Raw genomic sequence first — 17,570 nt, forward strand, 5'->3', positions numbered from 1 at the left:
TCCCAAGGGGACACAAGCACACTCTCACCATCATCCTGATCAGTCGCCAAGGGCTATCACCTCTGAGCCCATGATCTTGAGCACCATCTCCTCCAGGGGGCTCAAGGGATGGAGGTTTGGTGCTATACCTTCCGATTGTCTGTATCTTCCAGTTGTTGTTTGCTACTTTTTCCAAAAAGAGAAAGGTCAGAGTGTCAATTATTGTGTGGCACTGTGCTTGGGTGATGCACCTGCCATAGCTGGACAGCTGGTGGGGTATATGGAAGCAGCAAGAGGTGGGTATCATGATGGCATTTTGGAAGGTGTGTGGGGGTGAGGTGGATTATCTGAATGTTTGGCTTCAGTCCTTAATACCAGATCGTAGAGGTCACAGATGGCATTAAGCAGGGAAAGAAGCCAGTGCTACAGTCATTCCGAGATGAGATGGGTACACCATATTTTGATGTTTCCCACCTCGTCCTGAACAGCCGGGCCAGTTGTGAATCACAACTGCATGCCCAGATACTGGGGCACACTAATTTCTAGCCCATAGTCTTTTCCGCTGGTTATTCAATTCATTTTTGAAAGTTACTGTTGCATCTACTTCCACTGCCCTTTCAGGCAGCACATTCCAGATCACAACAACTTATTGCATTAAAAACGATTAATCTCACCTCTTCTCTCGTTCTTGTTGCCAATCATCGTAACATCTGTGCCCTCTGGTTACTGACCCTTATTGCAATAATTTGTCCTTATTTAATCTAGCAAAACCCCTTATCACTTTGAACATCTCTGTCAAATCTCCCCTTAAGCTTCTCTGCTCTTTAGTCTCTTCAGATTGAGCCCGAATGGTTGGCTTGATTGTCTAGTGATGTGGCACGAAATGCAATGGAGATTGAAGCCTTTGAGCTTGCTGTTACCCTCAGGAAATATCGTAGAAAAATTGCTGCTGATATTCAACATGTGGTATAATACGTGCTATTTTGCAGAGTGGAACAGTAACAAAAGCAATAAAATCCTGTGTTAGTTGCAACAACAATGTGCCTAACCTTTGTAAAGAAGAGCGCCCAAAATCATAAACAATTCGAACATAATGGGGTGATGGTGGGTGTGGGTGTGGGTGGATGGGGAGAAGTCTCAGATGACCTTAGAGCCGGTATTAACCTCACTGAGATTCTGTTCCACTCTGTTTATCAGCAATGCAGTTGAGAACCTTGGCTCAATTAGTAGCACTCTCGCCCCTAATCATGAAGATTGTTGGTTCATAGGCCTGCTCCAGGAACTATAGCACAGAATCTCGACTGACAATTCAGTGCAATTCTGTCAGAGATGCTATCTTTCAGATAAGACATTAAGCTAAGGCCTGCTGGATGTGAAAGATCCTATGACCTTATTCAGTGAAGATCAGGAGAGTCTTCCCCAGTGTCCTAGTTAATATTTGTCCCCCAATCAACATCACTAAAACAGCCTATCCGATCATTACCACATTGCTATTTGTGGAAGCTTGCTGTGTGCAAATTATCTGCTATGTATCCTACATTACAATGGCGACTACAATTAGAAACTACTCAAACTGCTTGTAAGGAATGCTGAGGCATCCTAAAGGGTGTAAATTAATGCACGATATTTTTCCTTTTTACATATTTTATGTGGCAGTGTTTATATTGGTCTGTATTTTCTACATGGTGTCTTAATGTAATTGAGGGAGGTGAGATTAAAGTGATCCCATTTCACGCTATTAGTTAAATTAGGTTATTGCTGGCCAGTTTCAAGCTGGGAACAGTCAATTGCCTGCCTTTGGCTCTTCTGGTCTGGAGACCACCTAATGCGCTTCCATCTCTTCAGAACTGAGCTGTGGGACAGAGACTTTGCCAGGGTGTATTTATTGGAAGCATTATTGACCATTTCGTTAGAGATTAAACTTCAGATTTCTAACAAAAGGAAATTGTTGGCCCAAATTTCAGTTTCCTCACCTCTCTGCTTCCCCAATGAGATGATTTGTGCTGCTGTTTTGCACCTCTACTTTCAGTCTCTTTGTTGTTGTTGGGACAGGTCCCTGAAAAGTCTGGACCTTTGGCTCGAGACTTAAATTTCTCTGCATCTGGCTTGACTCTGTTCAATGTATCCTTGACAACCCCAGCAAAATAAACAGGGTTTAATAAGAGTGAGGCACTGTCTTTCATACAACTTTGGTACTACACACGCATGCCCGAGCTCCAGAGCCATTCCAGTACTGTTGTGCATAGATTGAAGCATCTCTTGGGTCATTCATACCTTGCCTTGTGTAACAGCTGGGGAAAAAAAAGGAGGAAGTCCATTAATGTTTAATGAAGAATATTCTTGACTGAAAACAGCCTCATGGAATGTTTTCTTTTTGTCACTTGAGTGGGCAGTTAGGACAAGCAACTGTAGAGAATTGCTTAGAATATACAGAAACAGGCCATTTTGCCCAACTGGTTCTATCTGGTGTTTGTGCTCCAAACAAGCCTGGGGCACTTGGCTTGATGGAATGGCAGAGGAAAAAAGGACAAGTCTAAACCTCTTCCAGTTAAGAAAGGATGCCAGCTGGACAGACTTCCTGCAACTGTCTTTCAGGCCTCTACTTGAAGCAATGCTAGAGTTACTGTTGATCTTGGCTTGGTGTCTATGCAGCTGAACATACTGGCAAAATTGAGCTCAGAGCCCCAGGAGGGTGGGAAATTAGTGGAATGGAGCTGAATGGATCTTGATGGAAGTAATGCTCTAAGCTTTAGTGGGCTTTGTGTCCTCTTGGGTCTATGTCAAAATGAGTTTACATGGTCAGTCATGGCAATCCTTTCAAACCAGTTCTGTGAATCCACCAACATTCAGAAAAGCTATACAAATATATTAAACGAAGATTTCCAGTTTGATTGAGACCCCTGATGGTGAGACTTCCTCTTGTCATTCCCCTTGGCATGGACCTCTTCTCTGTCTCCATAAATTAACTCTGCTCCCTCAAGTGAAAGGGATATGGTGGATAACTGGTTTAGCCATCCACTGCCAGATCTGGCTTGACCACTTTCTTTTCCTTCATTCTTTTCATGGGATGTAGGTGTCACCGGCAAGGCCAGCATTTGTTGCCCATCCCCTAATTGCCCTTGAACTGAGTGACTTGCTAGGCCATTTCAGAGGGCAGTTCAGAGTCAACCACATTGCTGTGGATCTGGAGTCACATATAGGCCCGGGCCAGGTAAGGATGGCAGATTACTGAGACTAGTTTTCAATTCCAGATTTATTAATTGAATTTTAATTCTACCAGCTGCTTTGGTGAAGTTTGAACCCATGTCTCCTGGGCATTAGGCTAGGCTTCTGGATTAACAGTCCAGTAACATTACCACTATACCACTGTCTCCCACCAAATACATAAAACACTATCCAGTCCTGCTCTCACCTGCTAAAACTGCTTATTATTCCATGGTGTCCTGGAATGCAAAGATAACTTTTAGATTCTTTTCTTCACTGCAAACCATCTTCTTGAACTCTTCTCACTATCTCATTCACCCGCACCTCCAACAATAACTGCTAGGAGCTCATGGACGTTTTTGTCACTAAAATCAAGACCATGCAATTGGCTGCCTTTGCTGCTGAATTGCTCCCTTCTTCTAACCCACCAGGCCAAAGTTCCTCTAAAGCTCCCCCCTGCCCTAGCCCTGAACTCATTTCTTTCTCTAGTTTCTTTCCTATCTCTCCTCATGCCCATTCCAAGCTCATGCTGACCCACCTCCTGCTCCCTCAAACCTATTTCACTAAACTGCTGACGACCCAACTTCCCCTCCTGGCCCCCATGTTAGCTGATATTGTAAATGGCTCTCTTCAGATGTTGTCCCCCTCTCCTTTAAATCTGCCATCATCACCCCTCTCCTCAAAAAAATCAACCCCTGACTCCACTGTCCTTGCAAACTACCAAGTCATCTCCAACCTCCTTTTCCTTTCCAAAGTCCTTCTACCTCCCAAATCTGTGCCCATCTTTTCTGGAACTCCATGTTTGAATCCCTCCAATCCATTTCCCACCCCTGCTACCACACCAAAATGACTCTTATAGAGTTACAAGTGACATCCTATGTGACTGTGTCAAAGATAAACTTTCCCTCCTTAACCTTCTCGACTTGTCTGCAGCCTTTGACACAGTTGATCACACCATCCTCCTCCAAGGCCTCTTCATCTATTCAGCTGGGTGGGACTGCTCTCACCTAGTTCCATTCTTATCTATCTGATTGCAGCCAGAGAATCACTTGCAATGGTGACCCTTACTGCTCCTGCAATATTACCTCTAGTGGCCCTCAAGGGTCAATCCTGGGCCCCCTCCTGTTTCCCATCAACATATTGCCCCTCAGTGACATCATCCAAAAACATTAGTTTTTACATGTATGCGGACAACATCCAGCTCTACCTCACCATCACTCCTCTCGAACATGGCACTGTTGCTACATTAGCAGACTGCTTATCCAACATCCAGTACTGGAATGAGCAGAAATTTCCTCCAATTAAATATTGGGAAGATTGAAGCCATTGTTTTTGGTCCATGCGCTAAACTTCATTTCCAAGCTACCAACACAGTCCCTCAATCTCAGTGTCACACTTGACCCTGAGGTGAGCTTTTGAACACATATTCTCACCATCATTAGCAATGCCTATTTCCACCTCTGTGACATTGCCCAACTGTGCCTCTGTCTCAGCTCATCAGCTGCTGAAACGGTCATTCATGTTACCTCTAGACTTGACTATACCAATGCACTCCTGACTGGTTACCTACATTGTACCCTCTATAAACTTGAGGCTATCCAAAACTTTGCTGCCCCTGCCCAACTTGCACCAAATCCCGTTCCCCTTGAACCCCTGTGCTCACTGACTTACATTGGCTCCTAGTTTAGCAATGTGTTGATTTGGAAATTCTCATCCTTGTTTTCAAATCCCACCATGGTCTCCCTCCTCCATTTGTTTGTAACCTCCTTCAACCCCACAATCCTCTGAGAGCTTTGTGTTCATCTAATTCTGGCCTCCTGAGAAACCCGTATTTTAATCGCTCTATCAATGGTGGATATGCGTAGGCCCTAAGCTCTGGAAATCCCTCCTTAAACCTTTCTCCCTCTCTTTTTCTCTTTCCTCCTCAAAAACACTCCTTAAAACCTTTGACCAAGCCTTTGGTCATCAGACTTAATATTTCCTTATGTGATCAGTGTCATATTCTGTTTGAAAAGCTCCTGTAAAATGCCTCGGCACATTTTATTAGGTTAAACGTGCAACATAAATTGTTGTTGTTCATAGCCATAAGACTGGCAATTCACGTCACTTTTACTAGTACCAGATTTTAATAAAAATACTAAATTCACATTCTCAACCTGCCATCGTTTCTCAATTACCAGTCAAGTACCGTAACCATTGCCCAGTACCCTCAGTTGACTCCCATGCTGTGCAATTGCTTTTCTGAGACAAGACATTGCACTCCACCCTTGTCACTAAAACATAGACCTCTGGTCCTACCACTCTGCATGTCATCCACAAAGTGGTCACCCAGGTTGTTGCACTTCAGAATTCAACAACAGGACCACAAAGAGCCCCAATGAAAGAACAATATAAAAATAGATTTCATTATTCTGAGTGTAGTCCTCATCAATCTGAGTGGCGAGTACAGTTTCATACAACAGGGCATTCTGTTGCAATCTGCTTAGTTACAGTGCTTAATTGGTATGGGAAAGTGGTGGAGCAGGGGTGGAGGCGCGGTGTTGGGGTGGGCAGAAAGTCTGAGTTCCCCCATTGGGTTCTCCAGCTAGGAGACCATGATCTTCTATCCAATAAGGAGCATGACAAGAAGGAGAGAAAGAGCAGAATGGGTGGGGAAGAAGGAATGATGGGGTGGGGGAGCTTAGCAGTGACCCCCCTTTTTTTGTTGTGCACCATGCATATGCAGTACTTAGAAGAGACACCTTGTGAGCACCAACCTTTTGGGAATATTGGACATAAGACCCGAGAAGGGTTTGAGAGTGAACAATGAGATTTTTTGAGGTCTGAGCTGTGGGCCTGGGACAGCTGGTTGAATATGGAGGGGATGGCCTGATGGAGGGGTCACAGGGTAATTAAAACCTGTGGAGAATTGGGGAAGGGAAGCTGGAACATCAAGCCAATAGTCAAACCATTGCGTTTCTTACCTAGTGTTGACAGTCTCATAAATAAAACTCCATTTGAAATGACAAGTGTGCAAGTGTTCCTGCTGGTAGCGTATGGCTAGGCTGTTTAAATGACTAGGCACATTATTTTTGGATTGATCCTGCTGTTCCTATGTTGCATGTTATATATTGCACTCTAGAAAATAAACATGCACATCAGGGTAAAATATTGTCAGAATCAAAACCTGAGCCTAAACTAGTGAAAAAATGTCACAGCACCTACTCTGTATCAGGATAAAGGAGCTTTCAATAACTTTCTCAATGTGTCCATGCATGTGTATGTATGTGTGTGTTTATTTATATCCCTGTGTGTGTGTGTTTGTGTGGATGTGTGTGTGCCTGTGTATGCGAGCATGCACGTGCCTGTGTGGGTGTGTTTTTGTATTAATATTTGCCTCTTTCTCCCCTATATCCAACGGCCCTGTTCTGTCTCTCACTGTCTATTTTTCCTCTCACCACTTCCCTATCTCTACCTCACTCTCTGCCATGCTTTCTTTCTGTCTCTGTCTCTCATACCATGTATCTACCTTTCTGCCTGTGTTTGACTCTGTCATACTTTTTATCAATCTGCCTGTCTGTCTATCCCCTACTTTCTCTCCCCCTCTCTCTCTGTCACCTTCTCCTTGTCACTCTTATCTGTCTTTGCCAAACTCACTCTCATTCTGCATGTGTCCATTTGTCTCTCTCTCACACACCACATCCTGCCTATTAGCCTAAGGCCTGGATTTTCCTTCTCAAGGTGGCTGTACAGAGCCACATCCACCTCAGGGAGGTGGAGGGGGAAATGTGCCCTGAATGGCAGGATCTTCTTTCCAGGGGTGCGAGTGTGGGATAGAGTTGGGCCCACCACCCCTAGATGCTGATTGGAGGTGGCCACAGGAGTTGCTGAGTGCCACGTTTGGCTTGTTAAAAGGCTTGCCTCATTTCTCTGGAGCTTTGTCCCAGTTGTTTTGTTAAATGTTAGGTTTTGTAGCCTCACCCCTCACCTCCCCCACCCACTCCCAACACTATTTGCCCTTACAGCCTTTATGCCAACTCACCTGGTGTCCATGATGGGAAGCCCTCAGGAGCCATGCCGAAATGACATAAGATAAACTTCTAAATATTTATTACAGACTTCACTATATAAAAAAGACTCTCATTCATGAAAGCCTTTTCAACACATTTCTGTCCCCTCAAGTATTTAATTACCTAGAAAAACAAGCATTTGCATTCATAACCCCAGACCAAAGGCAGCTAATCCTTTAATAACCTTTTGGAGCTGTCAATAACCCCCTCTCCCACTGTGTTGATGATAGGTTGTGGAAGCAGTCAAACAGTAATAATGCTATAATGATATCACTTAAGTTATGTCAACAAACAGCTGTTGAAACTGAAAGTGCAGATTTTTTCAGCTCAAATAAGCAGCTTGACAGTTCCACAGCCATATCCACCATTTACAAGCATTTATGTCCACTAAAAATTTGTAACACACACATTGTGAGGTAAGGCTCTCACTTTAGTGAAATTGGGGTCTGGTCGGACTGAGCACCAAGTTCAAATGGCCTTGCTGAGTTCAGATTTCCCGCATATTTGAGTCACATCCTGTCCCCTTTTCCCTACCAATGAAAATAGGACTTGTTGGAAATGGGGGCAGGATTTCCGGATCTGGATGTTGGTTCTCAGCGTTATTTTGGATACACCATGGAGTCTCCCTGCCTCCATGAAAATCTAGGTCTCTGTTCTTGAGCATGAGGGGAATAGGCCAACAAAATAACCAGAAAAGGAAACCAAATATTTCCACCCTCTACTCATCTCAAGCTAAACCCCCTCGAAGAAGTGGAATAACCTAGAATACAACTGTCCCTGTCAATCGCATGGATGAAGGGAAACACTTCCATAATTGTGCTAATTTCTGAGTCAAGAATGTCACCTGTCAGGAAGCTCTGAAAGCGCTCAAAGTTGCTGTGTGGTCTAATCCCCAGCAGATCCCAGGATCCTGCTTTCAGTTTCCTTCTGTGAGTCACTGACTGCTCAAGTCCTCTGACCAGCCTGTGGGAGGCTGGGCCTGGGCCTGTGTCCCATCTGTTCCTTGAATGTCAGCCATCGCGATGCTGTGGGGTGGGGGGTGGGGAGAGGGGCACTGAGCACAGCTGCTTGGCGGAGTGTGTGGAACAGCTGACAGGGTGCTCTTGGCGCTATGAGTCTGACTCCTCCACAGCTGGTTTGGCTGTGGTTAAAACCACAGCAAATCCTGTAATCGATCCTGAGCTGCTCCTTCAGGCAAGGCACGAAGATCGTCTCCCTCATCCCCAACCTACCCCACCCCCTTGCCCCCAAAAAAAGGAGTCCATTGTTTGAGTTTCAGCAACATAGGATTGGGAGGAGATGAGCAGAATGTTTTTAATACAGTGAGTTATGATCTGGAATGCACTGCCTGAAATGGTGGGTGGAAGCAGATTCAATCGGAATGTTCCAAAGGGAATTTGGTGTTAAAGATTATTTGCTTTTCCCTCTAGCTAGAGAATTCACAAACCAGCCAAGTCCAACTGGGCTGCTCAAAAGTTTCTGTTCTAATGTTTCCTCGGTCTGTTAAATGATCTGGATAAAACCATTTAATTACACACACAATGAAGAAGAGCATCACCCACACATTCATCATTACAGTTTCAAAAGAAGCTATTTTATGTTGGAACTATTTACAAGCAATTTGACTCCCTAATCCAGCTTTGCTAATGTAGTAATGGTGGAGAGGGAATTACGCCACCTGTGCCCAATTTTAACTGACCCGCTGGGGTCAGTCAGTTGGCACGATGCATGTCAGTGCATGTCCCACACCTTGGAATGTGAGAGAGATAAAAATGTCACATTTGACTAGCTGTTTGAGGGTGAAGCCAGCAGAACTAGCTTCAAAGAGTGGATCATGTTTGAACTCAGACGGTCTTTACCAGACGTTTATCTCTGTTCCTGTCTGGGCCCCATTTGTGCTGCTGCACTGCACTGAACACCAGTGTTATACCAGTGACCATTCTGACAAAGTAACACAGGATGGCGGGGAACAAGAGTGAGCAAGAGATAGTGGGGAGTGCGGGAACCCAGTGTGAGTGACAGATAGTAAAAGGGAGGAAATGAAGAGTGAACGAGAGATAGGAAAGAGGAGGGTAGCAAGAGTGAGCAAAGGGTAGAAAGGAGGAAGGGAATGAGTGTGATAGCAGGATAGAAAGCAGGAACACTGGGAATTTTGCCAGATCCCACCTGTTCTTCGGAGTGTGAATCTAGCACCAGCAGATCCAAACTCACTTCCCACCATTGCCTGTCCTCACCTGGCCAGAATAATCTGCAGGTATGCAACAGGCCCTGTGGTAATTTAAGACTCAAATTTCTCCTACATTAGCTGGCCCCTCTCATCTTCCGGCTCCTCACATAATCCTCTCACACCCCCTCTCTCTCTCATTCCCCCCTCCTCATCTCACACTTATTCCACCCGCACCAACCAAGCCCCCCCCCCCCCCCACCACCACCACCACCCAACTCCCATCCCTCAATATCCCTCTCCCTCCCTGTTCTTCCCTCGCTCCAGCCTGCTGGAGTTTGCTTATGTGATTCTGGTGTAATTGGACCTCTTCCTTCTCCTTTCTGCAGGGCAGCTGCTTGTGCCCATTCCTATCGCTATTGTGCACATTTGGTGGCCCTGCCCGCTGGTTGTATCTGATATTTGCTCACTTGGATAATATTAACTCCCTCAGTACTGGACCAGTGCAGCAAACTGACTGCCTCATTATAATAGACTGACTCTGTTAGTTCTAAATGAATTGGCTGTAAAGAAGCTGAGCTGTTCCTCACACTGCAAGTGTGTGCGTTGACCTTGTACCAATAGCCGTGGAAAAGCCAGTGTTCTCTCTCAGTGCACATGAAGATGCAAATGTAAGCCAGAATTAGTTGTCTCAGCATCATAGATTAATATCAGTTTTCCACCAGCATTTATATGGGTAGCGCTAGCTAAATCAGGCATGACCTGCTGAGGTGGCAGTCCCGATAATGAAAACTTGGAAATGGAAATAAGCTAGAGAAGGATTTTGAAGATTTCAAATGATGGGGCTGTGACAGTTTCCTTAGGCAGCTTGTTCCATTGTGGGATTGTCCTTGGGAACAAAGATTCAACAGAGCCGAAAGGATGTTGATGTTGGAGCCTTTTTGAATCATCTTCAGTTGAAATCTATCACACTGGCGGTCTGACCCATCGATGATCTTGCAGGAGCCTGAATTGAAGCTCCAAGTATTTTTCTTGAGTCCTCTCCAGCACTGTTGAGTCATTGTAAAGGTCCCAATCACCCAGCAGGATCTTTAATCCAGATTGTGCTCATCCAATGCAGTTGAAATTAACTACGTCTCTGTTACATTTACATTAGTTGATACTTCTGCTGATTGACTCAAAATGTGAATAGTTCAGTGCCTCTGTTGTATATAGGCTGCACTTACTGTAAATGCCACACTTTTTGTAAAACTTTCCTGTGCGCATTGCTGTTGCGTACTCTATCTTTGACACCACCTAGTTCCTTCTGTAAGGCGGGTGGGATAGTGACACTCTGACTGCAATGTTACCCATCTGGAATAGCTAAAACTGGGCTGGTGGCCTGATGGTGTTTGCTCCCATACCCTGCCACCATCTGTCTTGGCTGCTGACCACTCGACATTCACTCCACTCCACAACCCCACTGTGCCTATGTCCAACCCCTGCTTTGTGACTAGTCCCTGATCCCTGCTTAAGGCCATGAACCCTGCATCCCCCTCGCAACCACCACCACAACACACACACACCTCCACCCCCCCCAACACGTGCACCACAGCAACAAGAGTCATGGGCTGGATTCCTTCTTGCTCCTCCACAGTATTTTCTTTGGAAGGCATATTTATGCACATAAATGGGACTTCAGCCAAACCTCTTTCAAGGTTATTGGCTGGAGTGGTCTCTTCATGTTTCCAACCACTGTCAGGAACCTTGTAAAACACTTCTAAAGTCAGTTGTTCGGATCAGCTTCACTTGATGTTTACTTAACAGCAATTTGACAAAGCCTCATCTTTGCAGCAGATTAATATTTTGCGCAATAAATGGTTTAAAGCCACTGAATTTGTAAAATAGCTCCAGTGCTAGAGTGGGGCTTGAATCTTCAACCTTCTGACCCCTGACTCTAGAAGCAAAAGCCCACCAGGCCTAGCCAAGTTGTCATCAATCCTTCACACCTTCAGAAAATGGCCCTAATCCTCATTCATGCCTATGTTACCCCAAGACTCACCTATTCCAATGCATTCCTGGCTGGCCTCCCACATTCTACCCTCTGTAAACTTGAGGTCATCCAAACTCTGTTGCCTGTGTCTCAATTTGCAGCAAGTCCCATTCCCTTATCACCCCTGTGCTTACTGACTTACATTGGGCCTTGGTCAAGCAGCATCTTAGCTTTAAAATTCTCATCCTTGATTTCAAATCTCTCTGTGATCTCACCCTTCCCTTTATCTGTAACCTCCTCCAGCCCTACAACTGAATTGCATGCACTCCTCTAATTCTGGCCTCTTGTGCATCCCCAGTTTTAATTGCTCCACCATTAGTGCCCGTATCTTCAATTGCCAAGGCCCCAAACTCTAGAATTCCCTCCCTACACCCTCTCCACCTCTTTACCCCACTTTCCTCCTTTAAGACACTTCCTAAAACCTAGCTCTTTGACCAAACATAAGGCCGAGTGACCTAATATTTCTTTACTTGGCTCAGTATCATACTTTGTTTTACAATAGCCCTATGAAGTGTCTTGAATGTTTTATTACATTAAAGGCACTATATAAATATAAGCTGTTGTTGAATAATGTCCACCAAAGTCACGGCGAGTGTAAATGAGTCTTCAGTTCTGTAAATGCCAAGTCAGAGAGCAGGGTCGCAATACTGTCACCAAGTGAAGATTGTTCATAATGAAACAGAGCATGGGATGGGAATTTTAACATGGAGGTTTTCCTGGGACTGGAGCTAAAGTAGGCCAGTGAGCACAGGAGGGTAACTGGTTAATGGGATTTGGTGTGAGTTGGGAATCGGACAGCAGTGTGAGTATATTGTGACAGCCTCACTGTAAATAACAACCAGAGGAGATCTCCCTCATCCACAGGAAGGGCAAGGATACACACCAAAGCATTGACCCTTCAGAAAATATAGGAGCATTCTGAGTGTCCTGAAGATAAGAGCTCAACATCCTTACAAATTGAATTTAAACCCAGTGCAGCAGCTTTTAATGAGATGCCATTATCTTTTACAACTGCAGTCTTGTGTTCCTTGATTGAATGCGTGTTAAAATGCTGCAAACTTTTAAAGAGAACTCAGTAAAATGGTACGAGGTGCAAGAAATTAAATTATCATTTCTTCCGGCTTGATTCTGTTAAGGCCAGGGTGAGGCACTATCCCCATGTGAAAGAACACAGTGATAATTCCAACTGATTACTTCAGCAACTGATTGAATGGTTGCACATTCCGAGAAAGCTCGTTGCTCTAATCTTTCGTGACACAGGCTCTGTCTGTGGAGTACTTCGGCTGAGAGGGCATTCTTCAGTTGTGGCTCTCAACCCAAAGTGTTGACTGGGCGAGCTCCCTGTCACTGAAACAGAGTCTAGCAACTCTTCTTGAAAAGGAAAGGAGTCAGTCAATTGACAATTAAAAGGCACAAGGAGTGAATAGAAGAGCAGAGTTAGCCCTGTGGCTCATTGAGAAGCATTACTGGGGCAGGTTTAATGGGCTGAATGGCCTGTTTCCTGTATGAGACCATTCTGTGGTTCTCGGTGGGCTTTAAAGCAAAGCCTTTCACTGCCCCCACTTAACAGGCATGCACACACACGGTAAAAATCGTGGCTGATAATTTCTTTCCCTCCTGACCCTGTTTCCCCAGACCAACTACAGTAATCCCTTCCATTGGTTGGAATTAGCCAACTCACACCAGATCAAGGTATTCTCAATAGGGATTTAGCTGGTCAAAATCCTTCAACATTATGCTAGGTGGACCGTTGTCTATCTGAGCCAATAGGGTTGCCAGTTCCTTTTGAGGTCTAAGAAAATAATTGGCACATTATAACCTTTCAAACATAAATGTGATCATTTGGTGATTATTACGCAAATGTACAGCTGAACCCAATGATCAATAGAATAAGGTGTATCCGCCCATTAGATTTCAAACATGTCTTACAAGTGCAGAATTTCCGAAATCTTTGATGGTCTAGAGTTGTGATGTTCAGTGTCTCATCGTCTGGCAATCCAGATTGCAATGAACTGGCCATTGACGGCGCTTTCTCTACTTGTTTCTTTTCTAGGACTTTGAAACTGTGGAATTCATCACCTCCCTCAGTCTTCCCTTCTTGCTACAATGCAAGGACTTTCAAAATCCAAACTTGGTACTTCTCATCACTATTTCCAGTTTGGCTTCATTTTTTCTCCTGCTCTAGATAGTTGGAGTGTGGGTCTTAGTCATTCACCCAGATTTATCATGCAAGGGCACTGTTATTCTCACTGAAGAGAAACGGCATTCTGTACGCCAAAATATTAATTCCAAAATCCTTTTCCTCATATACAGCTCCATCCCTGGCCTCACCTTCATACCGCTGTGACGTCCTCCACCATTATGCTTTGTTTGGAGACCTTTGTTTCTCTCACCCTATCAGCTTTGCAGCAACCTCTGCCCCTGTTACGACATGGAAGGGCGTGTTTTCACCTGTTTCAGCCCTACTCTCCGCAACTCTCCCTAAATCCCTCCACCTTACTTCATCTCTCTCAGCCTTTGAAACGACCTGTTTGACATCTCTCTGGTCATCTTTCAAAAGAGAATTGGGTATACGCTTATAAGGGGAAAAAATGCAGGTCTACGGGGAAAACAGGGAAGTGGGTTTAATTGGCTAGTTCCACCAGATGGGCTGAATGACTTTCCTTCTATGGTGTGTGATTCTATGACTCTCTCCCATTTACAAAAGCAGCAGCTTGCATTTATATAGCACCTTAAATGTCCTGAGATGTTCTGCAGGAGCAATTATCAAACATAAAGAAGCTGAAGGCTTGTGCAAAAAAGTTAGGTTTTAAATTGCATCTTAAAGAAAAGGGAAGTACTCTCAAGTGCTCAGCAAAGTGCCTTGTGGCATTTATTTCACATTAAATGAACTACCTGACTGCAAATGCCTTGTTGCTGTTGTGTCTAGTTGCACCTGGTTTGCTAACACTGTAAAGATGTTGTCACCAAGCCTGAGCTGGCTTCAATGCAATCCTGGCACAATGCTGCTCTGTGTATCTCCCGTTTGAACCAGCAGGTGTTTGGCCACAATATGGACTTTATCTCTCGGGTATTTGTAATGATCCCTTCTGTCTGGTCCGTCCAGCATCTGGAGAACACGGATCCGGACTCGTGAGGATACAATCTTGGTTGACATGTGTATCAGGAATGGACACATGGCTGCTGAACGCAACAGTTTGGGGCAAAGCTTCTTTTCAGCCTTTTATTTTTAGATTGACGGGTCAGATCATGGTAGGAACCTACCAAAATATAGGGAATAGCAGGGACTCCATTTTTTCCTTCCGATGTGGTCATGGCAATTGTTGACTGAATTCATTATTGTAAAACTTGCTGAATAATTCTCTCCTTCGCATGGGCTTTTATGAACTATGAACTTAATCACAGCCAACATTTCACTTGAGCGGTAACTCTTTGTGTCTGGCCCCAGACAAAAAGGCCTGGATTTTAACTGAGGCTGCGGTTTTCCAGCCCTGCCGTGGGGGATGTGACGGGCCAGCCAACAGTGCATTGACTTTCAGCGGGACCAGGAGATTCCGGCGGCGGGCAAGGCTGGAAAATCCCAGCCTATGGGTCTGCTTTAGGGTGGGCGAATAGCAGTGAGGGAGTTAGAGCCTGGTCTGTTTGACCACCCAGGCCGCAATTGAATCCTGTAAGTGGCAAGATTGGATGAAGGGCTGGGATCTCCCCACAGTTGAGGGGTTGAAGGATATGGGCGAGATTGTATCAAGCGAGGCTGAGCTTTGCTTGATCCTCTTCACTGCAGGGTTGGGCTGGCTGTAAACTCACCCCTCGGGCTGCTGAGTTAAAATTGCACCTGGGTCCCAATGCCACCACTGTTTGTTAGAAAGGAACCTCCCAGTTTTCGGAGGGAAGCCCTGTCACGGGCTCAGGAGGACAGCTGAAAATCCAAACCTGTCAGCCCCCAGGCAGTCAAGTAGCTTGGGAGATTTTAACTACCTGTCTTTTGTCAGGGTTCTAGGGTTAAAATTAGCCCCTGAATTTCAGCAGGCTGTTCTACCATGGAGGGCATCGCAGAACTACATGCTATTCTCACCCACAACTGCACACCAACTGGGTGGGCCATTGGGGTTAAGGGATGTAAAGCACTGAGACCACTTGTGGTGCCTTTGGCACTGGCTTAGCATAAGTAAGGAATCAAGCTTGGGAATTCCTGATCTCACTGTGATACCACACAATGAGCCACTGAGTTCACAGGGTAATTGTTTATCCTTGTACTTCAAGAGATGAAGAGTAAATGGTTTAATGCAGTGCCTTTAGGTCAAGGAAGGGCGGGCTGTGGAAGGTAAGGAGGGTTGACACCCTGTGAAACAACGGTTAAAGATATTTCATGGTGTCAACAGTGGAAGAGGAGAAACGTTGTAGGACAGTGCATGAGCTTGGACAGTACAGGAGGAAGGTATGGAGGAGCATCATCATGACAGATTGCAAGAGGGGAGAGGCATCACCCAGAATTTTCCTTGTACCTTTCCTAAGCGAAGGAGGTATTAAAGATTCTGCCCAGATAGGGCTGAGGGTGATGGTACTGGGGAATTTGTGCGCTTAGGCTTTCATGTGTCTCGGCTATCCTGGATGACCACCTGGTTTTTCTCACCCACAGGCTATTTCCAAGGTCTGCTGGACCAATCGGAAAAGAACCTTCACAGGAAGCTTACGCACATGTCTGGACTCCTTTGCTTTGAGAATAACAAAATCTTTAAGGACCTGTTCAGCGAGCTTCGCCATTACTACAAAGGCACCAACATCAACCTGGAGGAGGTGCTGAATGAGTTCTGGTCAAGGCTGATGGAGTGCCAATTCAAGCATCAGAACCCACACTACCAGATCAGCGATGAGTACCTGGAGTGTATGGTTAAGCACGCAGAGCAGCTGAGGCCCTTTGGTGAGGTGCCTCGGTTCTTCAAGATAAGGCTAACTCGGGTGTTCATTGCCGCTCGCTCCTTCGTGCGGAGTCTCAGCCTTGGCACAGATGTCGTAAAGAAAGTCTCTCAGGTAGGTGCACAGGTCTTTCCTTAACTTAATCTCAACTATTTTTGATATTTTCCATTGGGGGACAAATATTGGCTAGGACTCCAGGGAAAACTCCACTGCTCTTCTTTGAAATAGTGCCATAGGAGCTTTTATATCCACCTGAGAGGGGACCTCTGACAGGGCAGCACTCCCTCCATACTGCAGTGGAGCATGTTTGGTCTCAGGAGTGGGACTTGAACCTGCCATCTCTTGATTCAGAGACAAGAGTGCTACCCACTGAGCCACATATCATGTGAACGATGCTCAGTGTTAACATTTGTTGTTAATCCAAAAAGATACCTGAAGCTCAAGGCTGCGACTCACTGCCATCATTTGACGGAATGTTGCTCATTGGCCTCTATATGTAGGAATTCCTTAGCTCCGGCGCCTGTTTGGTTTGGAAGTGCAGTTTGTTAACTTTCATTACAGAACATGGGTGTGTTGAATTGCAGGAGTGTTTTATTCAAGCTTCCACACAGCTTCTGTTTGATGCAAGTGCTGGAGATTGAAGCTAACAAAGCCAACAGCTGAGCACGAAGAGAAAAGCAGCTGGGGCAGGCACCCTCTGCCACAATAATCACAGCACCAGTGAAATAAATAAGATTCTTTCTATAATTCATCCACTGTTGTCTCTCCTGAAAGTGTTGATATTCGGTGGGCTATAGTTTTATTCATGGGTGGGGATGAAGTGTCAGTGATCCTCTGATAGTTCAGTGTAGGTGGGTAGGAGTTTCACTCAAATCTCAGTTAAATAAAGAGCAGACTGTGTCTTTTGATCAGAAGGTCAAATGGCTCACACCAGAATAGTCAGCCTGCTCTGCTATTTTGTTAGTTCATGCCATTCTGCCTTTTGAATCCTGATTTCCTTCCATTTCTTGATATCAATTATCATCACCCATTCTCTACACAAGAACATGCATACAACATGCAAACACTCACATATAGACACTCGTGCATACATGCAGCTTTCACATACGTGTGTACACACATGCATACACCTTCACACATGAACGTGCAAAATGCCACGTACTAACAGAAGAATTGAAGTTTGTTCAGTGCTTTTCAGTGTATTCAGTGTGGCACTGGGGTGGGG

At 45.1% G+C, this 17,570-nt stretch overlaps 1 protein-coding gene across 1 annotated transcript in view; it reads left to right on the plus strand.

Annotated features, from left to right (window-relative positions):
• The window catches only part of LOC121269636 (glypican-1-like), a 186,050-nt gene that overhangs the window by 115,970 nt on the left and 52,510 nt on the right, over positions 1-17,570 (plus strand). Inside the window, exon 3 of the mRNA XM_041174391.1 lies at positions 16,068-16,459. Coding sequence (XP_041030325.1) covers positions 16,068-16,459 — 392 coding nt within the window. The remainder of the gene's footprint in view (positions 1-16,067; positions 16,460-17,570) is intronic.

This window comes from Carcharodon carcharias, chromosome 2 (genome assembly GCF_017639515.1).
Source record: "Carcharodon carcharias isolate sCarCar2 chromosome 2, sCarCar2.pri, whole genome shotgun sequence".
NCBI classification, from domain to species: Eukaryota; Metazoa; Chordata; class Chondrichthyes; order Lamniformes; family Lamnidae; genus Carcharodon; species Carcharodon carcharias.